The sequence below is a fragment of the Chrysochloris asiatica genome, unplaced genomic scaffold (genome assembly GCF_000296735.1).
Source record: "Chrysochloris asiatica unplaced genomic scaffold, ChrAsi1.0 scaffold00215, whole genome shotgun sequence".
NCBI classification, from domain to species: Eukaryota; Metazoa; Chordata; class Mammalia; order Afrosoricida; family Chrysochloridae; genus Chrysochloris; species Chrysochloris asiatica.
In genome coordinates this window covers 2,884,910-2,911,183 of record NW_006408733.1, presented here as the reverse complement: position 1 = coordinate 2,911,183, position 26,274 = coordinate 2,884,910, and the positions used below count along the sequence as shown (strand labels likewise).

Sequence of the window (26,274 nt, the reverse complement as noted above, 5' to 3'; positions counted from 1 at the left end):
TGGACCAATAAACAACATTCTTATCAACAGAGAAAAGATTGAAATTGTCAAGGACTTCATTCTTCTTGGATCAACTATCAACGCTTATGGAAGCAGCAGTCAAGAGATCAAAGGAAGCATTGCATTGGCAAATCTGCTGCACAAGACCTTTTGAAAGTGTTGAAGAGCAAAGATGTCAGCTTGAGGACTAAAGTGCTCCTGACCCAAGCTATGGTATTTTCAATAACTTCATATGCATTATAATACTGTACACTAAATAAGGAAGACTGTTGAAGAATTGATACTTTTGAGTTATGGTGTTGGAGGAGAATATTCAAAGTGCCATGGGCTGCCAAAATAATCAACAGATCTGTGTTGGAAGAAGTGCAGCCAGAGTGCTCCTTGGAGGCCAGGATGGCCAAACTTCATTTCTCATACTTCAGACATATTGTCAAAAGGGACCAGCCACTGGAGAAGGATGTCATGTTTGATAAGGTGGAGAGTTAGAGAAAAAGAGTAAGACTCCCAGCGAGATGGATTGGCAAAGTAGCAGCATCAGTGGGCTCAAGCGTGGCAACAATAGTGAGGTTGGCCCAGGATTGGACAATGTTGCATTCTGTTGTGCATAGGTCACTATGAGTCGGTGGCACCTAACAACAACTACACCATGTCACAAGGCAGTAAGGTAAGTAAATAGGGCGTTCCTGAGGGATGGGGACAGGTATGAAGATGGCCTTGGAATAGAAATCTGAGAGGTGCATTTGTCCAGGAGAAGGATGTTTTAGACATCCCAGAGTCCCTGAGGTCAGTGGGGAAAGTATGAAGGGGTAGAAGATGAGTGTAGAGGTCACAGGGCAGGGAGCCATGTCATGCTTATCCTCATTGGGGGAAGATAGTATTACCAACACTTAATATGAGGCCGCCATTGTGAGTGAGATTGCAGCTGAGAGTATATGTGCTTACCATTTTGCCTAGTACTGACTCAGGTTCAGGTATTGTAACAGATTATTTAAAGGAAAGACTCACTGTTTTTCTCCCCAGGTCTTTTTTTTCTTTTTTTCCTTCTAATGTTATCTCTGTTGGGTCCTTTTACATATAGTTCCCTTAGAGAAGGAATGCTGTCACCAAAATAGATGATTTCAGTTTCTGAAAAACAAACCAAAGCTAGAACAACCCAATAGGTTTCAATAGTCCATTCTCTATTTCTATTTCTTTTCTTTTTCTTAGATAAGTATTTTCAGCATCTTAGATAATCATTCAAAAAGGGTGCATCAAAAACTTAACCATATTGATGAAGTGCTTGTTTTTGTGAAAATTAAAAAATAAGATTAAGAATACCTATACTTGGTATTGACTAATAGCAAACCTATGTAGGCTTTCCAAGGAGTATCTGATGGGTTTGAACTGAAGACTGTGAGGTTAGCAGTCCAGTGCTTATCCTACAGTGTCACAGCAGGATCATTAAGAATGCCTGTAGTTCTATTCAAAGATATCCCCAGCCCTGTTAATTCCTAAGTGAATGCTTGGCTGTCACTGAACTCTCTGACCACAATATTTAGGAGCATGGAATTGCTTATAATCTGCATCCTTCATATTTACTCAGAATTGGTGTTTCTGTTGTATAAAAAATTACAGGTCTTGTATTAGTTCAGGTTGTCATTCATGGTCATAGTGTGGACTTTTTTTTTTTTAATCATTAAGTAATAGCAGTATAAAAGCACTAACCCTTCAGTTTCCAGTTTTTCCCTCATTTATTACAAAATGCCCATTAGAAATAGATTCATCAGATGAATTTAATTAACAAATTTAATTTTAAATAAGAATTTAAAGTTTTTTATTAAATAAACTGTCAATAGATTATTTTAAAATTAAAGATCAAAATTTTAGGAGTGTCAACAGAAATAAGTGTGGGGCCACCTACCACAGAGGAAATAATTCATTAGCTAGAGTAGTCAGGTAAATAGGTTGTACCTTAAACCATTTGTATGACTAGGTTCCTTCCTTCCTTCTGCCCTATCCTCCTTCCTTCCTTCATGACATTTTATTTAGAAGTAATTTATAGACTTATACAAAAATAGTACAGAGAATGCATTTTCTTCACCCTGCTTTTTTTGGTGTTAGCAATTTATGAAACCATAATACAGTTACCAAAACCAAGAAAATGAATTATTGGTATAATACTTTAAACTACAGACCTTATTCAAATTTCAGTAGCTTTTCTACTAATGTCCTTTTTCTGTTTCAGGATCCAATACAGGGATCCCACATTACATTTAGTTATTTCTCCTTAGGCTTTTGAAATCTGTAACAGTTCTTCAGTCTGTCTTTGTCTTTCATGACCTTGGCACTTTTAATGAGTATGGTCAGTTAATTGTAGACTGTCTCTTAGTTTGGCAAACAGGACAGGAATTCTTGCAAGTAAGATCTGTTGTTGTTAAGTGCCGTCAAGCCAGCTCCAACCCATAGCTACCCTGTACAGGGTTTCCGAGGCACATTTGGTGAGCTTGATCCTCAGACCTTGCAGTTCAAAAGCTTTGCAGGAGGAGCAGTGTACTTTCAGTCTCAAAGTATCTCTCTTAAGATACTTATTAATTACAAAGAGAAAAATAGTAAGTTTACAGTGGAGAAAGCTGGCTGACACCACCTTAACCAGGTGAATAAGAGTATTATCCAGTAAGAAGATACTGACATAAATTACCTACTCAAATGCCTTACTTGATATTGAGCAGCATTACTTCTCTGGTATTCTTGCCCAAAATGTATAACCTCAGTCTAACTATATGCGAAAATATCAGGTATGCTTATTTTTATTGTGTGTTTTTTGTTAAGGCAAAGCATAGTTGATTTGAAGGAGAAGGAAATACCAGAACTGAGAAATAAACTGCAAAATGTCAATAGAGACATACAGCGCTTAAAGAATGACATAGAAGAACAAGAAACCCTCTTGGGTACAATAATGCCTGAAGAGGAAAGTGCTAAAGTATGTCTGACAGATGTTACAATTATGGAGAGGTTGCAGGTAAGTGTATTGTAGTTTAAGGCAGAAAAAAAGCAAACTTGTTCGATAGTGATTTGAATGGGAAAGTGTTAGTACTTAGTACAAAGCTAGTATACTTAAGTACAGATTTTGTTTAGAGTTCTACTACCTGAATTTCATGTGTTCTCAGGGTACAATTGCATAGTATTCTTTCTTAAAGTTAAATTTTTAAATTCATAATTATGGGAATTAAGAAGTAATTTTGCTTGGTTTTCATTGTTTTTTATATTCTTAAGATGGAGCTTAAAGATGTTGAAAGAAAGATTGCACAACAAGCAGCTAAGCTACAGGGAGTAGACTTAGACCGAACTATTCAACAAGTAAACCAGGAGAAACAAGAAAAACAACATAAATTAGATACAGGTAATATAGTCCATTTCTTCAGGTAGCCATCAAGACTTACATACTCATAAAGACTTCATCATTCCCAGCCTATAATTCTTGCTGTCTGTATGTATTTATGCTTATCACATTGACTCTTCCTCTTAGTCGACAGTATATTCATTCTCTTTTCTCAAAAGCATTACTTCTCTTTGTTTCTGTGTGTTGCAAAACAGTTGAAAGATGGGAGAGTGGGCAGTACTCTTTCTCAGCCATACCTAACTCTCTGAGCCTTACCTCTTGTTGAGGTTAGAAGGGAACAGGATGGTAGGTTTGGAGACTCAAGGGCTTCTTGCTGTACTTCTGTTGCCATGGGAGAAACCAGCAGAATCATAGCCTTTGCAGATTTATAAGACCTCGAAACATTGAAAGATTGCTACTCATGATATTTTCTGTATCCTTATAGTAATCATTTTGTCAATATATTTTTGTGCAGTTACCAGTAAGATTGAATTGAATCGGAAGTTTATACAAGACCAGCAGGAACAGATTCAACACTTAAAAAGTAAAACAAATGAACTAAAATCAGAGAAACTTCAAATATCTACTAATTTGCAACGTCGTCAGCAACTGGAGGAGCAGTCTGTGGAATTATCCACTGAAGTTCAGTCCTTATCTAGAGAGATTAAGGTCAGAACATAGTACATGTTTGTTTATTTTAAGCTAGTTCAGATATGTGAAATGCTCTTTATTGGTTTAATGACTAGAACTGTGGTTATTGTGAAGATCAAATGAGAATTGTATAATATTTATGGGGCTTCATAGTGACAGAACTTGTACAAATGGGTAAAGATTTCTGATAGAACAGTTGAAGCCATGATAAAGAAGTAGTAGTTACCTGGATAAGCAGTGAACATATGTTTTTTGGGAGTGGTCAGGTTAATTTTCAGGATAGCCCTATATAGGTTTCTTGTTTCTATTTGCGTTTTCTCTTCAAAGTTTACATCGACATTGCCTCTCAATCGTAGCACTCTTTCCATTTAATTCCAGGTGTAGTCTCAGCAGCTTTCCCAATACAGTGACCAGGCACCAAGTCCAAACATGGAATGGAACCCATTTGCCATCCATTATCTAGATTAATCAAATCTAAAACTCAACCAATTAAGTTTTTGACAGTTTTAGAAACAACATTCTTATCTGTTGTTAAGTGCCCAAGAGTTGGTTCCAACTCACAGTGACCCTATTTATGTACCATAGAACGAAACATCACCTGGTCCTGCATAATCTTCACAATTGTCACGATTAAGCCCATTGCTGCTGCCACTGTGCCAGTACATTTCATTGTGGGGGTCGTCCTCTTTCTTGCTTACCTTCCACTTTACCAAGTTTGATGTAATTTTTCAGGGACTAGTCTCTCCTGATAACAAACATCTAAAGTATGAGAGACGAAGTCTTAACCATCCTGGCTTCTAAGGAGCATTCTGGCTGTACTTCTTCATACAGATTTATTTGTTCTTCTGGTAATCCATGATACTTTTAATATTTTTCTCCAATATCATAATTCAAATGTATCATTTCTTCTATAGTTTTCCTTATTCACTGTCCAACTTTCACATGCACATGAGACTATTGAAAATACCAGGGCTTGGGTCAGGCACGCCTTAGTACTCAAATACATATCTTTGCTCTTGAACACTTTGAAGAGGTCTGTGCAGCAGATTTGCCTGGTGCAATATGTTTGATTTGATTTCTTGATTGCTGCTTACATGAGTGTTGAGAGTGGTTCCAAGCAAAATTAAGTCTTTGACTACTTCAGTCTTTTCTACATTTATCATGATGTTATTTATTGGTTTAGTGGTGAAGATTTTTTTGTTTTTGTTTTTTGTTTTTTTTTACTTTATGTTGAGGTACAACCCATACTGAAGACTGGGGTCTTTTATCTTTATCAGTATTTTAATTCTCTTCGCTTTCAACAAGGAAGGTTGTATCATCTGCATATTGTAGATTGTTAATGAGACTTCATTCCTGATGCCAAGTTCTTTATATAATCCAGCATCTCAGGTTACTTACTCATCATACAGTTTGGAAAAGTATGGTTAAAGAATACAATGCTGGCACACACCTTTCCTAATTTTAAGCCATGCAGTGTCTCCCTCCATTGACTTCCCCTTGGTCTGCGTACATGCTCCTTATAACCTCTATTAAGTGTTCTGGATATCCATTCTTCACAATGTTATCCATAGCTTATCATGAACCACAGTCCAAAGACTTTACATAGTCAGTAAAGCAGAGGTGTAAACATCTTTATGGTATTCTCTGCTTTCCACTAATATCCATCCAGTGTCATCTGTGATACCCCTCATTCCAAGTCCTCATCTGAATCCTGGCAGTTCCCTGTCAATGTACTGTTGCAGCTGTTTGTGAATTATCTTTAGCAAATTTTACTTGCTTGCAATATTTATGATATTGTCTGATGATTTCCACATTCCGTTGGGTCACCTCTCTTTGGAATGGGCACGGATACAGATCTCTTCTGTCAGTTAGCCAGGTAGCTGTCTTCCAAATTTCTTTTCATAGATTAGTGAATACTTTCAGTGCTGTGTCAGTTTGTTGAAAGATTTCAATTTGTACTCCATCAAACCCTGGAGTCTTGTTCTTTGCTAATGATGTCAATGCTCCTTGGACTTCTTCCTGCATTATCAATGTCTCTTGATCCTACGCTGTCTCTTGACATGGTTGAACATCGACCATATCTTTTTGTACAGTGACTGTGTATTCCTTCCATCTTATTTTAGTGCTTTCTGCATCACTCTATTTTGTTCATAGAATTCTTCAGTGTTGCAATTGAGACTTAAATTTTTTTCTTCAGTTCTTTCAGCTAGACTAATGCTGTGTTCTTCCCTTTATGTTTCTAACTTCAGGTTTTTGTACAATTCATTATAATACTTGACTTTGTCTTCTTGATCTGCCCTTTGAAATTTTCTGTTCAGCTCTTTTGCCTCCTCATTTCTTCCGTTTGCTTTAGCATCTTTACGCTGGAGAGCAAATTTCAGAGTCTTCACATCCTTTTTGGTCTTTTTCTTTTTTCTTGTCTTAATGACCTTTTGCTTTCTTCCTGTATGATGCTCTTGATGTCACCCCACAGTTCTTCGGGTCTTTGGTCATTAGTGTGTAATGCATTAAATCTGTTCTTGAGATAATCTCTAAATTCAGGTGGATGTATTCAAAGTCATGTTTTGGTTCTTGTGGACATGTTTTCATTTTCTTTAGCTTTAGCCTGAACTTTGATTTGAGCAGTTGTTGGTCTGTTTCACAGTTTGCCCCTGGCCTGGTTTTGTATGATGATAGGGAGTTTTGCCGCTGTACCAGATGTAGTGAATTTGATTTCTGTGTAATCCATCTGGTGAGGTCCATGTGTATAGTCATCTTTTATTTTGTTTATAAAAGGTATTTGAAATGAAAAAGTCATTTCTGTCACTAAGGCCATGTTTTCCAGCTACTCATCCTTCTTTGTTTACAACTTTTGCACTTCAGTTATCAATGCAACTTGATTGCAGGTTTCAGACTTAAGAAGTTGATAGAATTCTTCCATTTCATGATCACTGGCTTTAGTGGTTGGTGCATGAATTTGAATAATAGTGGTATTAACTGGTCTGCCATGTAGACGTATGGATATTATGCTAACCCAGACAACCTTACACTTCAAGACAGATCTTCTGAGTTCCTTTTACTGATGAATGTGATACCATTCCTCTTCTGTTGTCGTTCTTGACATAGTAAACCACATGATTATCAGATACAAAGTGGCAGATAACCAGTCCATTTCAGTTCACTAATGCCTAGGGTATTGAACTTTATGCATTCCATTTAATTTTTATCAACTTTCAATTTTTCTACATTTATACTTAGTACATTCCATACCAATTATTAGTGGATGTTTACAGCAGTTTCTCCTCATTTTGAGTTTTGCCCAATCAGCAAATGAAGTTGCCAAAAGTTTTACTGCATTCACGTTGTCACAATCAGCCCTACTTTGAGGAGGCAGTTCTTCCCCAGTCATATTTTGAACGCCTTCCAACTTGAGGGGTTCAACTTCCAGTACCATATCTGACAGTATTCTGGTGTTATTCATAATGTGTGAATATTCAGTATTTTGCTGCTATCTCACCTTTTCCTACTGCTATTCATGAGGTTTTCAATGGGTAAACATTCAGAAGTAGTCTGCCTCTTCTCCTTCCTAGTCTTAATCTGGAAATGCAACTGAAATCTATCTACTATGGTTATCCCTGCTGAGATTTAAATTACTAGTGGCATAGTTTTCAGCAGTACAGCAACAAGCAAGCCACCACAATACTACAAACTGACAGATGAGTGGTGGGATCTTCCTTGTAGGTGGATGTATGTTATCCTGTCACAAACATCATTGTACTTGAAGAAAGATCTTGGTGCTGAATGTGACGCCATTCCTCTTGAATTTTTGTTCCTCACATAGTAAACCATATAATTGTCAGATTCAAAATTACCAATATCAGTCCATTTCAGCCTACTAATTCCTAGGATATCAGTCTTTATGCATTCCATTTCATTTTTTACAACTTCCAATTTTCCTTGATTCATACTTTATACTTTCCATGTTCTGATTATTAACAGATTTTTGCAGCTGTTTCTCTTCATTTTGAGTTGTGTCCTGTTAGCAAATGAAGGTCCAGAAAGCTTTAATCCCTTTGTGTCATCATGGTCTTCTCTACTTTGAGGAGACAGCTCTTCCTCAGTCATATTCTGAGTGCCTTCAACCTGAGGGCTCCTCTTTCTGCACTATATCTGATGATACTCTGCTGCTCGTCATAAGGTTTTCAGTGGCTAAACATTGAGAAGTAGTCCACCACTCCTTCCTAGTCTGTCTTAATATGAAAGCGCCTCTGAAACGTCATGACCCTACTGGTATTTAAAATACCGGTAGCATTATTTCCAGCATCACAGCAACACACAGGCCACCACAGAATGACAAACTGACTGACTAGTGGAGGAACTTACATTGAAGTAATATATATAATTTTGTCTACCTTTATGGAGTTGATATTTATGTCAGGATCTTAAAGTGTTTGAAGATCATTGTTTTGAATAATGGTAATCATATAACTAGAGTCCTGATGTGGCGTGCTGTAAGATAAGCACTGGACCGAAAGGTTGTTTTGAACTGTAAGGTTGGCAGTTCAGTCACCAGCCACTCCTGAGAAACCCTGTACAGGGTTGCTATGAGTTGGAACTGACTCAATGGCACTTAACAACAGTGTGCTATCGAGATGTTGCAATACCAAATAATAAGGACTTCTAATTACTAAACCTGTTTGTTATTTAAAAGCCCCTTCCTTCCAAAATATGTGTGAACACACCAACATCATTGTATGCTTTCATTACCTTAAGATAACTGCTTAGCCTTACCAGACTGAATGTTAGGACAAAAGTGTTTTTCCATCATTTTCACATCAAAATAAGAGAAACCAGTACTGCTAGAGTTATCCTGTTCTTTGATCACATGGAGTTGACTTGGGTTCCTACAAACTCATGAAAGCTCATGTCTGAAGGTACTTGCTAATATAATGAGAAGCAGGTGGCCTACATTAAGAATCTTGTCAATGGCTGAAGCAGGATAACATGGTGGTTAAGAAAGTGCATACTGGAGCTATACCTGAGTTTGAATGTGACTCCTTCATTTACTGACTTTTATGACCCTGGACAAGTCATTCTCTTTGCCTGTTTGATCATCTTGATACTTCCTAATAGGGTTGTTGGAAGATCCACATGAGTTGATACTTTAATCTGGCACTTATAAGTAATTTTATTATGACTGTATAATCTGATATGTAAAATAAGATAATGGAGTGATATATGACTTTATGTTTTTTATATTTTTAGGATGCTAAAGAGCAAGTAAGTCCTTTGGAAACAACATTGGAAAAGTTTCAGCAGGAAAAAGAAGAATTAATTAACAAAAAAAATTCGAGCAACAAAATTGCACAGGATAAAGTAAGATTTCATTTGTGTATTTATCGAATACATATTGAATTCATTGATACATTTATAACACTGTGATGAACAGTTATGTGCCATGAAGTCAGTTCCAACTCATAGCGACCCTTTGTGGGGTTCCCAAGGAGTGACTGGTGGGTTTGAACTGCCAACCTTACAGTTCAAACCTACTTGTTAGTCAAGCACTTACCCTACAGCACCATACCAGGACTTGTGTTATACACTTATTTCTTCTTAAATTAAATAGCATTTTAAGATTTACGATATAATTTTATGTTAGAATAAAAATTAAACTTAATGTATTTTGCTTTTTTGATTAAAAAAGAATTGGGACCAATCCCATAGATGACAAAGGGACTTTCCAAAGGGTCATAGAAACTGGTGGTAGTATAAATTGAAAGCCGGGTTCGTAACTTCCAACTCAACATTTCCCTGTGTTCTCTTATAGAGGTGGTGTTTTGTTTTGTTTTTTGTTTTGTTTTTTTTTGTACCTTAATGTGAGAAATTTCCTTGAAAATAAATTTTCTTACATTTTATAAATATTTTTCCACAGCTGAATGATATCAAAGAAAAACTTAAAAATATCTATGGCTATGTGAAAGACATTGAGAATTATATTCAGGATGGGAAAGATGACTATAAGAAGGTAATTTAAAACTTAAAATTATATATTTGGTTACATTTTTATTTCATATGTTTAAGGAATTTTCTTTTTTGTAGCAAAAAGAAACTGAACTTAATAAAGTGATACTTCAACTAAGTGAATGTGAGAAACACAAAGAAATGATAAATAAAGAAATGGGGACCATGAGGCAGGATATTGACACTCAGAAGGTAGGTCATTTTTGCTAGTAGTTTTTACTTTTATTTTTAGTACACGATCCATTGAGTAAAAATGCAGTAGTAGAAAAAAGCAATTCTGGTAGCATTCTAGTCTTTCTTATTTTTCATTTCTATTTTTAATAGTAGATCTACTTGGTAAAAGCAAAAAATATAAAAGCATAAAATTTCAAGTCTCCCTCTCCTCCCAACTTCTAGTCTCATTCCTAAATGTCATCGTTCTAAACAATTGTTATTTGTTGTTATGGAAGTTTTTTATTCATGTAGATGGAATAAGTGGATAGATGCATTGTCTATATTTAAATTTACATTTACAGATGAGGTCATGCCACTCATTATTCTGTACTTTACTTTTTATACGTAATGTAATTTGACTTTTGCATATCAACTCAGATCTATAAATAGTTTTTAATGATTATGAAACATTCTATTTTGCATATACGCCATAAGTTACTTTGGTTCATTACTTCTTTATTGCGAACTATGTGGTAGTCAGTATTGTGCATATGTCTGAATCTTTTCTTGTAGTAATATATCTTTATGTAGGATAAATCCATTGAAAGGAATAAAGTGCTAATAATGCATTCTTAAAGGTTGTCTGTAAGGAAATTAATTGAATTTTCAGTTGATTCCTATGCTGTTTATTATTAAGAAAATTAATTTTCACGTTATAATTTAAATCACATTGAAAAGCTATCTTTAATATACTTGTATGTTTGCTTATGTAAACTTATGTCTTTTAACAGGCACACTGTCTTAAACAAATTTTACAATTTAAATACTGTAATCACTTGATGATTAATAAGTGGTGGTTAAAAATTTCTTTGCATACTGTTAGGTGCCCTCCAGTCTGTTCTGACCCATAGTGATCCTATTTCCGAGGAGGGGCTGGTAAGCTTGAACTGCTGACCTTGTGGTTCAAACAGACTTTGCAGTCTAGTGCATTAACCCACATTGCCACACCAGGACTCCCACACCAGGACTCTTTGCATAGTGCCAGATTAAATTTCTTCAGGGTCTCTGGCTATATAGTACCAGGAATTTCAAAAGCAGGCATATCACAGAGATTTTGTGGGTTCAGTTCCAGACCACTGCAGTGAAGTGAATATTTCAATAAAGTGAAAGTCTCAATAGTTTTTTAGTTTCCCAGTGCATATGAAAGTTATGTTTTCTCTACTGTAGTCTATTAAGTGTGTAATGACATGAAAAAATTAGGAATGTGGAAAGTATGAAAATGTGACACAGAGACATGAAGTGAGCACATGCTTTTGGAAAAATGGAGCTGTAGACTTGCTTGATTCAGGGTTGCTGAAACTTTCAGTTTGTAAAAAGTGCACTGTGTGTGAAGCACAGTAAAGTGGAGTGCAATACAACAAGGTATGCCTACATGTAAAATAACATTCAAAAGTAAAACAAGTGTCTGTGTGATGCCCTTCTCTGGGGACTTGTTTTTGATACTATGTTCATGAGAGATTTGTTTCTTCTTTGGCAGTCCGTGGTACTTTTAATAGTCTTCTCCAACACCATAATTCAAATGTATTTATTCTTCTACGGTCTTCTTTATTCATCGTCCAACTTTCATACATGAGGTTACTGAAAATACCACGGCTTCGGTCAGGTGCACCTTAGTCCTCAAACTCACATCTTAGCGCTTCAACACTTTATAGAGGTCTTGCGCAGCAGAATTGCCTAATGCAAAATGTCATTTGGTTGATCTGAGCAAAGTTTAAGTCTTTGACAACTTCAGTCTTTCTCCATTTATCTTGATGTTATTTAATGGTGGAGTGGTGATTATTTTTTCTTTACACTGAGACTTTAACCCATACTGAAGGCTATGGTCTTTGATCATTTTTAGTATTTTAAGTCCTCTTTGCTTTCAGCAAGCAAGGTTATATCATGTGCATAGCACAGGTTGTTAGTCTTCCAATCCTGAAGTATTGTTTTTCTTCATTCAATTCATCTTCTCGAATTACTTGCTCAGCATAGAGATTAAGTGTGGTAAAAGAATACAACTCTTGTGTATATTTTTTCTAATTTTAAACCATTCAGTGTTCACTTGTTTTGTTCAGAAAAACTGCCTTTTGATCTACGTACAGTTTCCTTATAAACACAGTTAAGTGTTGTGGAATATTTATTCTCCGCAGTGTTGGCCATAGCTTGTCATGATCCACACGATTGAAACTTTGCATAGTCAATAGAGCATAGGTTAGCGTCTTTCGGGTATTCTCTGCTTTCATGCAAGATCCATCTGATGTAATACCCCTCATTCTACACCCTTGTCTGAATCCTACTCTGACAGTTCTATGTCTATGTACTGTTACAGCTGTTTGAATTATCTTTAGCAAAACTTCACTTGTATGCTATATTAATGATACTGTCTGATGATTTCTGCATTCTGTTGGGTCACCTCTTTGGAATGGGCACAAATATGGATCTTTTCCAAACAGTTGGCTGGGTGACTAAATTCCAAATTTCTTGGCATAGATGAGTGAGCGCCTCCAATGCTGCATCAGTTTGTTGAGATATTTCCATTTGTGCTCTGTCAATTCCCAGAGCATTGTTCTTTGTTAATGCCTTCATTTCTACTTGGGATTTTTTCCTTTGGTATAATTGGTTCTTGATCATATGCTACCTCTTGATATGGTTTACTGTCAACTTTCTTTTCGATACAATGACTCTGCATATTCCTTCCATCTTTCTTTATGCTTTTGTATCATTCAATATTTTGTCAATTGTTGTCATTGTTAAGTGCTGTCAAGTTGGTTCCAACTTGTAGTGACCCTGTGTAAGGTGTCCAAAGAGTGGCTTGTGAGTTTGAACTACCAATCTTGTAGTTCAAACTGACCTTGTGGTCCAGTGCTTTAGCCCACTGCACAACACTAAGACTCCATTTTGTCCATAGAATCCTTCAATATTGCAAGTCAAGGCTTGAATTTTTCTTCAGTTCCCCCAGCTTGAGAAATGCTGAGTGTGTTCTTCCCTTTTGGTATTCTAACTCCAGATCTTTGCATATTTCATTATAATATTTGACTTTGTCATCTTGAGCTGCCCTTTGAAATTTTCTGTTCAGGTCTTTTACTTATTTATTCCATTTCCTGTAACATCTCTATACTATAGAGCAAGTTTGAGAGTCTCTTCTGACATCCACTTTGATTTTTTCTTCTTTCTTCTTAATGATCTTTTGCTTCCTTCCTGTATGATGTTCTTGATGTCATCCCACAACTCTTCTGGTCGTTGGTCATTACTGTCTCATGCATCAAATCTTTTGAGATAATCTCTAAATTTAGTGGTCATGTTTTAGCTCTTGTGGGCTTGCTTTAATTTTCTTCAGCTTCAGCCTGAATTTGCATATGAGCAATTAATGATCTGTTCCACAGCTGTGGCAGCTGTGGAGAGATGGTAGCCAGATCCAGGGCAGGGGACGAGCTTGCATGAAGGAGATGGTAGGGAAGGCTTCCAGGGTGAAAAGGACACTGTGCACAAACCATTGGGATCCCTAACATCAAAAAGGATTCAGATGGATGCAGAAATGGAGATAGCCTGGATAGAAATCGCTTTCAAGCTCAGCCCCACAATCTTGAATTAAACTGCAGGTCCACTCTCTAAAGCCTGCTGCACCTTAGTTTGTCTCCACCCACCAATCCTTCCATATGTTAAGGCCAAAAACTGATGCTGGTCGTTATCTCCTACGCCATATCAGATTAGTCAGGAAACCGTTTCTTCCTTGATTAATTATGGACTGTGAGCTGTAGTCTGTCTCTTTCTTGCTATCTGAATGTGAACCTTCGACTTTCCTGATGAACCAATTTAACTTGAAACCCTTGGTTGGCCTCAATGTTGGAGACTCTTATTCTCAGATTGGACAGCTATTGTGCCTGTCTTTGTTTCTGCCCCTTAAAATCAGCTTCTGCCGAACGTGTCCTCAAACACAAGAGTCAGAGCTGGGGCCTCTCAATACAGATCCTCTTTCTGAGCTGGGAACCACACATTCTTCCAAATCAACAGAATACTACTGGCAGCTCTTGATGTAGCTTACTTGAACCCCACGAAGCGCAGTTTTCCCTGCCCTCTATCCCCCAACTCCCACTGCCTTTCTGACTCCTCTTCTTCTCATCAGTGGTAGTTTGAAATACGGAGATGCCCTGGCAGAGCCAGACCATTATCTGTTCTCTTTTAGTTCCTGCCCATCGGAAATCACAAATGGTCCAGAAAGGGAGAGGTTGAGCTAGATCACAGGGAAGGAAAGAAATTAGATGTGTTTTTTTGATGTAAAGGTACCATAAACATAGTGTCAGTCTCCTCTGGAACCATGTCCTCTCATTGTGAGTGATGGAAATATCACTCCTTAATTCAAGACCAGACTTGAGAATCGACCCACCTAAGGCAGAAGATAGGGAGTCCTGGTGTGGCTCTGTGGGTTAATGCGCCAGACTGCATAGCCTTTTGAACTGCAAGGTTGGCGGTTCAAGCTCACCGGTGGCTCCTCGGAAACAGGGTCACTATGGGTTGGAACCGACTCGACAGCACTTAACAACAACAACAAGGCAGAAGATGAGGATCAAGGGAAGCCATGTGGCATAGAGTCTTGCCAGCCAATTCAGCACTGAAGACTGTACAAGTAAGCAGAGTGAAGCAGGACAGGTGCTACAGATCCTCTGTATCTTAAGGAAGATACATAAAATGGATAAAGTGAACGGAGTCTCATAAACCACACAGGTGTCTCTTCTCAGACACCACCCCAAATCTTCTCTCGCAACCGTGGCCAGTCTGAGGCTCGTGGCCCTTCCAGTGGCACCTCTTCCCTGTTGTAGGAACAGGAAGCACACCCTGATAGGGATGTAGCGACTACCAGCCCTGCCACTCCTGCTGATTCAGCTCCATTGCCTAGCAACCATTCAACAGCCAGATCTGCCTGGTCCTTCTGTTCTCTGTATGGCAGTTTACCACATCACCCCACTTCACCTAGCAGGACACTGGAACTTGGTGTCAGTGGTCCATGGAATGAGATGAGGCCTCAGAAGATGAATGCATCTGGGGCCCTATGCACCTTCTCTGTGTATCAGCCCAACTCCAAATCTGCAGGGGCCGACTTGTTGGAAAAGAATCTTGTTGACATTCAAAACCTGCACCAGTGCCTGGAAAAGTCTGTTGGCAGCAATGACCACTTACAGGAGAGGCTGGAGCGTGTGCTAAGCAGTTCTGACCAAGAGAAAGGTGCTGCTATAAACCCCAGATTTCCTTGTAACCCCTCATTCATACACCCAGCCAGAGTCACTGTCCTAGCTCCAATCAAGAATTTCTGTGATGTGATGCCTGGAGGGTCTGACAGAATGTTATCCAGTACTTCTCCAGTCTTATCTAATAGCATTCTTGAGTGTGCAGATCATTTCCTGTGTGTATTGGGAGCTCTCAGGCGTTACTTTTATTTGCAAGGATCAAATTAATATATTACTGTTTAAAATTTTGAAAAAAAAAAAAAAAAGAAAGGTATTTGCGATGAAGAAGCCATTAGTGATCCAAAATTCTATCATGCAATCCCCAGTATTGTTTCTATCACCAAGGCCATATTTTCCAATAACTGATCCTTCCTCTTTATTTCCAACTTTTGCATTCCAGTCATCAGTATATATTAATAACGTCTTGATTGTATTTTGATCCATTTCAGACTGAAGAAGTTAGTAGAATCCTTCAATTTCACTATCACTGGCTTTAGTGATTGGTGCTTAAATTTGCATAATAGTTGCATTAACAGGTCTTCCTTGTAGGTGTATGGCTATTATCGTATCACAGCATTATACTTCAAGATAAATCTTGAAATGTTTTTGATGATTAATATGATGTCATTCCTCTTCAATTTGTCATTTTCCCGACATAGTAAACTATGTGGTTGTCAGATTCAAAATAACCAGTAACAGTCCATTTCAGTTTACCGATCCCTAGAGTATTGGTATTTATGCATTTCATTTCATTTTTTAGAACTTCCAATGTTCCCAGAATCCTGATGTGGCACTGTGGGTTAATGCACCAGACTGCAAAGCCATTTGGACTGCAGAGTCAGCAGTTCAAGCTCACTAGCCACCCTATACAGGGTTGCTATGGGCTGGAACCAACTCGATGTCATTATCTTTGATATCTGTGCAATTTAAGTTTTACTTAAGGTAAATACAGAAACAGCTGCAAGCATACATTGGCAGAGAACTTCAGAGGTTCAAGCCAGATTCAGAAGAGGCCAGAGAATGAGGGATATCATTGCTGATGTCTGATGGATCTTGGCTGAAAGAGAATATCAGAAAGATGTTTACCTGTGCTTTATTAACTACGCAAAAGCTTTTGATTGTGTGGATCATGACAAGCTATGGACAACATTGAGAAGTATTGAGTATTCCTGAACACTTAATTGTGTTCATGAGGAATCTGTACCTGGACCAAGAGGCAGTTGTTCAAACAGAACATGGGAACCACTGAATGGTTTAAAATTAAGAAAGGTGTGCGACAGAGTTGTATTCTTTCACCATACTTTATCAACCTGTATGCTTAGCAAATAATCTCAGAAGCTGGGTTCTCTGAAGAAAAACGTGGCATCAGGATTGGAGGAAAACTCATTAACAACCTGCAATATGCAGATGATACAACCTTGTTTGCTAAAAGTGAAGAGGACTTAAAATATTTACTGGTGAAGATCAAAGAGCACAGCCTTTGGTATGGATTCCTTCTCAATGTAAAGAAAACAAAAATCCTCACCATTGGACCAATAAACAACACTCTTATCAATGGAGACAAGATTGAAGTTGTCAAGGACTTCATTCTTGTATCAACTGTCAACACTCATGGAAGCAGCAGTCAAGAAATCAAACAATGTATGCATTAGGCAAATCTGCTGCACAAGACCTTTTGAAAGTGTTAAAGAGCAAAGATGTCAGCTTGAGAACTAAGGTGTACCTGACCCAAGCCATGGTATTTTCAGTAACCTTATATGCATGCAACTGTAGAAGAATTGATGCCTTTGAGTTATGGTGTTGGAGGAGAATATTGAAAGTGCCATGGGCTGCCAAAAGAACAAACAGATCTGTGTTGGAAGAAGTGCAGCCAGAGTGCTCCTTGGAGGCCAGGATGGCCAAACTTCTCTCATACTTTGAACATGTCAGGAGGGACCAGTCGCAGGAGAAGGATATCATGTTTGGTAAATTGGAGGGTCAGAGAAAAAGAGGAAGACCTCTAGTGAGATGGGTTGGCAAAGTGGCAGCATCAATGGGCTCAAGCCTGGCAACAATAATGAGGTTGGCCCAGGATCGGGCAATGTTTTCGTTCTGCTGTGCATAAGGTCACGGTGAGTTGGTACCGACTCTATGGCACTTGACAACAACAACAACATAAGTCGGAAATGACTCAATGGTACTTAACAATAACAGTAACAACAATATTCCTAGATTCATATTTCACACATTCCACATTCTTATTGTTAATGGCTATTTGCAGCTGTTTCTCTTCATCTTGAGTTGTTCCCCATCAGCAAATGAAGGTGCCGAAGGCTTTATTCCATTTGCATCATCCTGGTCAGCTCTGCTTTGAGGAAACTACTCTTACCTAGTCATATTTTAAGTGCCATCTAACCCAAGGGGCTCATTTTTCAGCACTATATCTGACATTATTCTTGTGCTCTTCATCATGGTTCAATGCTCAATATTCTGGTACTATCTGACAGTGCTCCACTGCTATTTATAAGGTTTTCAGTGACTAAATATTTGCAAGTAGTCTGTCTCTCCTTCTTCCTAGTCTGTCTTAATCTGGAAGCTCATCTGAAACCTATCCACCATGAGTGACCCTTCTGATATGTAAAATACCCATGGCATAGCTTCCAGAATCACAGCAACTCACAAGTCCCCACAGTATGATAAACTGACAGACAAGTGGTGGAGTAGAGTTACAAGTATATAAAATAAGTTCCTCAAATTTTGATACACTTACTGAAATTTTAGCAGTCAAACTGAGACAGGAATTCATAATTAATTAAAATTTACATTGTCTTGAAGCAAAAAGGTAAAGGGTTTCTGTGCTGTAAAAAATGTCTCCATACTTAACTCCAAGCGAGGACACTGTAGAGGAAGAAGAGCCATGTCTGCAACAAACTTAAAGGCTTTTTCTACAGTGGTCTCAGCATCAACATGATCCTTTGAGAGATTCTGTAGAGGGAGGCTGATTGAAGCCAGAGAGTCTGCCACTGAATTACCACTGCTCCCACCCCCGTCCCGCCCCGACAGTGGATTGTTAGTTGTAGTTGAGTTGGTTCTGACTCATAGTGACCCCAGTGCACAACAGAAGGAAACACTACTGCCCTGGTCCTATGCCATCCTCACAGTTGTTGCTAGCCTTGAGCCCATTTTTGCAGCCACTGTGTCAACCTTTTTTGGGGTCTTCCTATTTTTCACTAAGCCTCTACTTTTGCCAAGTATGATGTTCTTTTCCAGGATTGATCCCTTCTGATAACGTGTCCAAAGTATGTGAAACAGTCTCACAATCCTCATTTCCAAAGAGCATTCTGGCTACACTTCTTCCAACACAGATTTGTTTGTTCTCTTGGCAGTCCATAGTGTTTCAAATATTCTTCACCACCACATATTTCAAATGCAGTGATTCTTCTACAGTCTTCCTTAGTCTCTTCAAAAGACCACTTTAAAGTGCTAAAGAGCAAAGATGACAGTTTGAGGACTAATGTATACCTGACCCAATCCTTCGTATTTTTAGTAGCCTCATGTGCATGTGAAAGCTGAACAATAAATAAGGAAGACCATAGAAGAATCATGGATAGATTTGAATTGAGAAAATTTGTAAGGGGTTTCTCTTCGGAGGGGTAATAAAGCATTTTAGAATTAGATCTTGATGAGTGATAATGGTTGTGCAGACTTGTGAATATATTGAAAACCACAAATTATTCATTCAATTCCATGTGACCCCATAGGACAGAGTAGAACTGCCCTATAGGGTTTCCAAGGCTATAAATCCTTACCAGAAGAGTGCTGTGTCTTTCTCCTGAGGCGCCACTGATGGTTTTAAATTGCCTACTTTTCCGTTAGCAGTTGAATGCTTAACCACTGCAGCACAAGGTTTTCCAAACCCATTGCCATGGAGTCAGTTCTGACTCAGTGATCGTCTAGGACAGCCTGGAACTGCCCCATATGATTTTCAAAGGAGCTGTGGTAGTAGCATAGTGGTTACAGGTTAGGCTGCTGATCTCAAGGTCAGCAGTGCAAAACTACTAGCAGTTCTGCGAGAGAAGGATGAGGCTCTCTGCTTCCGTAAAGATTTCCAACCTTGGAAACCCTAGTCAGGATCCCTGTGAGTTGGAACTGACTCTACAGCACACCACCACCACTACCACCATCTTTACAGAAGTAGACTGCCACGTATTTTTTCCTACAGAACAGCTGGTAGGTTTGGTGTTGGTTTGAACTACCAACCGTTTGGTTATCTATCAAGTGCTTAACCTCTACCACCGGATCTCCTTAAAGTGATTATTCTTTTTGTTGTTTAAATGCTGTCTAGTTAGTTCAGTCTCATAGCAACCCTGTATAGGGTTCCCAAGGCTGTAATGATTAAATTACCACCACTTATTGAGCAAGCTGTGGTAGTATAGTCGTTAGGAACCAGGCTGCTAACATCAAGGTCGACAGTTCGAAACTACCAGCCATCCCTGGGGAAAAAATGAGGTGTTCTACTCCCATAAAGATTTACAGCCTTGGAAACCCTGTGCAGGGTCGCTGTGGGTCGGAACCAACTCCACGGTACTTAACAACAACAACAACATTGAGCAAGCTGAGACTTAGAAAAGTTTGAAGTGGTAGAGCTGGTAATTGAGTCGAGGTCTTCCTGACATCAAAGCCTGGGCTTTTACTGTCTTTCAAAACTAGAGTCAGGATAATAGAAACCCACTGCCTCCGAGTCGATTCCAAGACTCATAGCAACCTAGAAGACAGAGTAGAACTGCTTCATAGAGTTTCCGAGAGTGTACATTTTCATGGAAACAGATCATCTCACCTTTGCCTATGGAGTGGCTCATGAGTTTGAATCACAAACCTTGCAGTTAATAGCCCAAACCTTGCAGTTAATAGCCCAGATCTTAACCCACTGTGTCACCAGTGCCCCTTTGGAAGTAATGATAGTTCATGTCAAAAATCAGTTAACCTGAAAATGGTACTTTGTAGAGCCCTTTAATGTGATCAAAAAACAAATTCGCGTAATAAGGAAGAAATACAAGCCTAGTCCCACAGGAGACCTTCAAGAGTTGCAGCAGCTACAGTGGTACATTAGGTAACCTTGTCAACTTAGACTTTTTTTTTTATTCCAATTCCATTTTAGTTACCTTTAACTGTTAATAATATACAAGAGGGGATGACAAAAAAGTTCATGGAAAATTCCATTTTAATTCCTTTTTTTCCATAAACTCTTTGAAGCTTCCTTTTATTTACATCATTTCCAGCAACAGTTTTTAAAAGCTGTCAAAATAATGATTCATATATAGGCAGGTTGGCCCACTTCTAAATCCTTTCTCCCTGGTGACTGCCATTTCTGTCAACACAAGGTGTATTGCCAAGGGTCTGGCCCTCCCTCCCATTCTCACTTCCCTGAATTTACCTCAGTTGCATGGGCTACTTAAGGAAGGTCCCAACTCACACTTGGATGAGTTTTCTAGAGTGGATTCTATGTACAAGCCTTTGTGACCAAACTACCATTGATTCTGTGGGAAGGTTTTTTTTTCCTCTCCTCATTTCCAGATGTAATTGACAAGTTTCTTCCTAATGTTTATCTCTTGACGGTTTTATCAGTTACAATCTTTAGGAAAACTACTGAAAACAATTGTGTTGCTGCTGCTGTTAAGTGGTTTGATGTCTTTTTAAAGATAAAACTATTCAGCAAGAACAAATTTAAAAGTTTTTAACTATAGAATAACTAGGAAAGTGTTAATAAGTACATTAGATGTGTACTACTTTCATGTCTCTTCCTGCCTTATATGATTATTTGTCAGCTTGAAGGATGAGCAGAATATGACTGTCTTGGCACATGTTAGGAGACAAATACAATTAAGAGGAAATTATAAAGTACTGTTGCTCTCTTGGGATATTTTAGATCAATAAGCTCTAAAGTGGGGTTCATATACAAGATGAACCTCTTAGGTATAGATAAAAAATATCACAATGTCTAATTAATTTTAAGTTCCTTTTTAAATTCCAATATTAAGTGTATGTTTTATAATGAACAAACTATATTAAGTATTTTAGTGCTTTATAAGTAAATAAATACACAAAGGTATATGCTCAGATATTTTCTTTTTGTAATCCCTGTCAAATAGGAAACCTTGTTTTATAGTTTATGATGATAAAAGAGTTTGGAGGAGGTGTTGCACCTGTAACTGAATGGACTGGAGCTCCAGATTAGCTTAATCTAGGCCTAAAACTTCCTTCACACTTGCTTCTTCCTACTCTGTTGAGTGTGGCATGATTCAAAGTAAGGCAAAATTAGCACTACCTGGAGTCCTGGTGTGGCATTGCAGGATAATGCACTGGACTGCAAGGTCTGCTTGAACCACAAGGTCAGCGGTTCACACCCACCAGCCACCTCTTGGAAACCCTAGACAGGGTCTCTATGAGTCAGAACCAAGTCAACAGCACTTAACAACAACAATAATTAGCAATTGTAAGAAGCCCTGGTAGAAAAAGCACAAAATCACCAGTTCAAACCCATCAATCCCTTCATGGGAGAGAAATGGGGTTTCCTGCTCCTGTAAAGTCCTGGTGTGGCACTGTGGGTTAATGTGTCAGACTGAAAAGCCATTTGAACTGCAAGGTTGGCGGTTCAAGCTCACCACCTGCTCCTTGGAAACGCTACACAGGGTTGCTATGGGTCGGAACCGACTCGATGGCACTTGATTTTGGAAATCCTATATAGGGTCTCTATCAGTTGGAGTTGACTCGATGGCAGTGGATTGGGGTTTTCGTATTATTAGTTCTGGTGATTAAGTGTCAGCTACTAGCTGAAAGGTCAGCAGTTCGAACTCACCAGCTACTCTGCAGGAGAAAGATGTGATATCTTCGATAAAGCTTATAGCCGTAGAAACCTACTCTGCCCTATAGGGTCTCTGGGAGTTGGCCACAGGTCGGAACACATGGAAGGTCCCCATGAGTTGGAATCAACTCACTGACACTTAACAACAGTAGCAATCGATACCACATGTTAGAAACTGCTCATTTTTGTTAACCAATTTAATGTTTGCATTTAGATACAAGAGAGATGGCTACAGGATAACCTCACTTTAAGAAAAAGAAATGAGGAACTAAAAGAAGTTGAAGAGGAACGAAAGCAGCATTTGAAAGAAATGGGACAAATGCAGGTTTTGCAAATGAGAAAGTATGTTTTTAAAAATAATTATTACTTTAAAGAAAGGTATTTTTAATTGAAAAGTGAAGACTTTTAAAAAGAACATCAACCTTGTATCCCTGACACTTAAAGGAAGGTGGCCAGTTTTTTTACAAACATATTTCATGTCTTTAACAACTGAATTACTGAATAAGTGATGAAAAATTGACACTTTCAGTGTGGTGATGGACACTAGTTATTGAGTATTAAACACACCAAATCCCCAGACTCCTGCTGGCCTGCCTCACAAGGTGGTGGTGCAGAGTATTCGCATATATGTCTGCTGACTTTCATGGGTCAGTGTTGTGCAGTTTATAATATCGCCAATAGGTCCATCAGTTTTTCAGTGGACTCCTTCTAGAGAGTCCCAGTTGTAATTATTTGCCCTTCATAGTATTTTTTCTGAAAGATTAATCTGATTCTTCCTTCATCTGGTTTTACTGGTACTTACTGTATTTGATGCCCTGGTGTGGCGCTATCGGATAAGCGCGGGACTGATGGCCACAGGATCAGTGGTTCAAATAGCACCAGCTGCTCCTCATAAACTCTATATGGAATCTCTGAGATGGAACTGCCTTGACGACACTTGACAACAACAGCAACTAACCTAATACTTAGATTTTGAATCACTTCAACTCTTTCATTTAGTCAATCCTTCCTTGTAGATTTTTATGGCTTTCTTGACTTTATCCAGAAACCTGAATCAAAAAACACTTCAGTTTTGTAAAAGCGAAAGTTTAATAAAACCTAATAAGCACCTAACCCTGTGTACTCTTGGTATAGCTACTTAAAATCTCTTTTGCTTATCAAGGAAATCAGATTAAAACCTGAAGAGCTCATTAACTTCCACCCCTTTGTTTTTTATGCATTAGGACACAGAAACCCAGAAAAATCACAGAGGAAATTATGATGAAAAGCAAGGCTGTAAGCCTTTGTATTGTAGCTCCCGAGGTTGTCTCTTTAACACGTTAATGGTAATGTTCTCTGACAAATTGGAAAAGTAAGCCTTTTAGAAGCAACTTTTAAATGAAACAATTTATTCTTTGCTTCCGAAAACCCAAACCAGATATATTTATCATTATTTTTATGATTTGTATATAAGAATGCTTTTTTATATCCACTAAAACCATTAGTAAGATTATTAGTTCTAGGCTGAGTGGGGCCACAATGGCGAATGTCACACTGCTGCTCATAGCCGCACTGGAGAGTCTCATCAACCTCTAGCCTGTGGGGGAGGCCTTCCAGTGGTACCTGAAGATGACATGTGGTAACTGTGGTGGGATTTCAGAGAAATGGCAATACATCCGGCTGATGGACACTGCCACTTAAAGAAGGCCATGACAGCACCTCCATGGTCCGGAAGTGCAAGCTGTGTTCTCAGGAAAGCGCCTTGAGATTTTGAGCAGTGCCATCAGATACTGAAGACAAAAAACACTGTAGTATAGAGTTTGAAGTTCTAGGTTCTTGAACCAGTTCATTTTCGGCTCAGGTTGGATTTGCTGCCTAAGATATAGAACTGGAGACAATTATCAGTGACAACCTACAGTAGAAGGACTGAATTGACTAAAGAAAAGGCTCAGGAATCAGAGTGTATGTGTTCACACACTAATGTGTGAAGTGCACCCTTGTCCCTGAGAACTGAGAACAGACAAAGTGCCTCAAGCAATAGAGCCACTGGTCCCTTCGTCCTCTGTTTCTTGACAGCTGGCCCAGTCCTCAGAGACTTGCACGCTAGGCTCTGTCATAGCTGCACCAACCTTTCAGTAAGACCCAGGCTGCTATTTATGCTGCACTGGTCAGGCAGCAGCCACTCCACGAATAAGAAAAGTGCACATGAGAGGCTTCTGACTACTTATTGGCACCTTCCAACGACTTAAATTCCTGCCCTGGATCCATTTTTGAAAATATGCAGGAGCTTCTAAAGGCTCTCCAGCTCTGGGGAGCAGCAGGTTAACCCAAAGGAGCAAAGATGTTGAGGCCCTTGGCACCAAGGACAGCTGGGCCTGTGAAATGATGCATTGAGCCCACAGTCCAGATATACATTAATCCAGGAATCTGGTATTTGGTGTCTCCAGATTCTAGGACTAAAAGGATTGGCATGAATCTACTCTACAAAATTTCTGCTAGATGATCATCTGTTTTCTGCTCACTTGCTGAGATGGTGTCCTGCCTTCCCACCAAAACGTTCCTCCTGATGCTGAGTCAGCACTGTGCTTCCTTTGGCTCCTCCTGTGGGTTCTGGTTTGTCTTCTGTGGCCAAACTTAATGCAGAAGAAAAGAGTTTATGTCTCATCAAAAGACTGTTAATATAGTAGTTCCCTCTTATCCATGGGTGATACATGCCAAGGCCCCTAATGGATACCTGAAACTGGATAGTGTTGTTGTTGTAAAGTTCTATTTAGTTGATTTAGACTCAGAGTGACCCGGTATAGCGTTTGTGAAACTATAAGTCTTTGTAGGACCAGAAAGCCTCATATTTCTCTCATAGAGCATCTAGGGGCTCAAATCACTGACCTTCTGTTCACAGTCCAGTATTTACCCTACTGCCCCACACCAGGATTCCAATAGTATTTAGGGAGAAACTTATTTACATATATGTTGCTGTTAAGTGCCATCCAGTTGGTTCCAACCCTAGCGACCCTGTATAGGGTTTCCTAGGAACAGCTGCTGAGCTTGAACTGCCGACCTTGTGGTTCAAACCAACTTTGCAGTTCAGTGCATTAACCCATGTCACCACAGTGTTACTCACAATGGCTCTGTAGGATAAGCATTACCACTGTGGATAGTACTGAGCCCCAAATGTGTGTGTGTGTGTGTGTGCTTTTTCTTATGTATTGTTGGACTCCTGCTGTGGCATTTAGGATAAGCACTGGACTGTGAACCACAAAGTTGGCAGTTTACACTTATTTACTTTACACCAACAGTACATCGAATACAAATACATGTTAAGTGTAATCAAGTTGGTTCTAACTCATTATGACCCTGTATAGGGTTTCTGAGGAGCAACTGGTGGCTATAATAAAATTCAGCTTGTATCTTAGATACAGTAAGAGATTAACAGCAATAAATAACAGTAAAATGGAACAGTTATTAAGTAAACTAAGGGTTCCTTGAACACAAGCACTGCTATACTGCTACAGTAGAGACAGCTGAATGACTAGCAAACAACTAGTGCATACAGTGTGGATATGATGGACCAAGCAGGGCAGAATGGGGCTGCATGAGATCTCAGCAGGCTACTCCCAACTGCCTATAATTTACAACTCAGAAGTGGTTTTATTTCTGGAATTTTCCATTGAATGTTTCAGACCACAGTTGACCATGGGTAACTGAAAACCGTAGAAAGTGGATGGTGGAAAAGGGCGTACTATTGTGTAAGTGTTCTTTTTCAAACCTTTTTTCAACCAGGAGCCAACATAAATATGAACAAAATATGTAATTAGGCCAACTCTGTAGGAATGTTCATAACCATTCAGAGCAACTTAAGAAGGTGCTCAGAACGAGCAGACCAATCTGGAGCGGCTAGAAGAATAAAAGATACCTCTTGAAAGAAAGACATGCAGGAAAAATGGAGGCAGATGGGCTGTTACTATAAGAACAAACAAATTGCTTCCCTAGAAAACATCAAGGCAAGTGGCCAGGTCCTCTCAACGCAAACC

The 26,274-nt window shown here is 38.8% G+C and overlaps 1 protein-coding gene across 1 annotated transcript in view; it reads left to right on the top strand.

Moving 5' to 3' along the window:
- RAD50 (RAD50 homolog (S. cerevisiae)) overlaps nucleotides 1-26,274 on the top strand; it is a 112,985-nt gene that overhangs the window by 49,885 nt on the left and 36,826 nt on the right. The window contains exons 14-20 of the mRNA XM_006872920.1: nucleotides 2,809-2,998; nucleotides 3,253-3,379; nucleotides 3,834-4,027; nucleotides 9,254-9,364; nucleotides 9,921-10,013; nucleotides 10,088-10,201; nucleotides 22,479-22,606. Of these exons, the coding sequence (XP_006872982.1) occupies nucleotides 2,809-2,998; nucleotides 3,253-3,379; nucleotides 3,834-4,027; nucleotides 9,254-9,364; nucleotides 9,921-10,013; nucleotides 10,088-10,201; nucleotides 22,479-22,606 (957 nt within the window). The remainder of the gene's footprint in view (nucleotides 1-2,808; nucleotides 2,999-3,252; nucleotides 3,380-3,833; nucleotides 4,028-9,253; nucleotides 9,365-9,920; nucleotides 10,014-10,087; nucleotides 10,202-22,478; nucleotides 22,607-26,274) is intronic.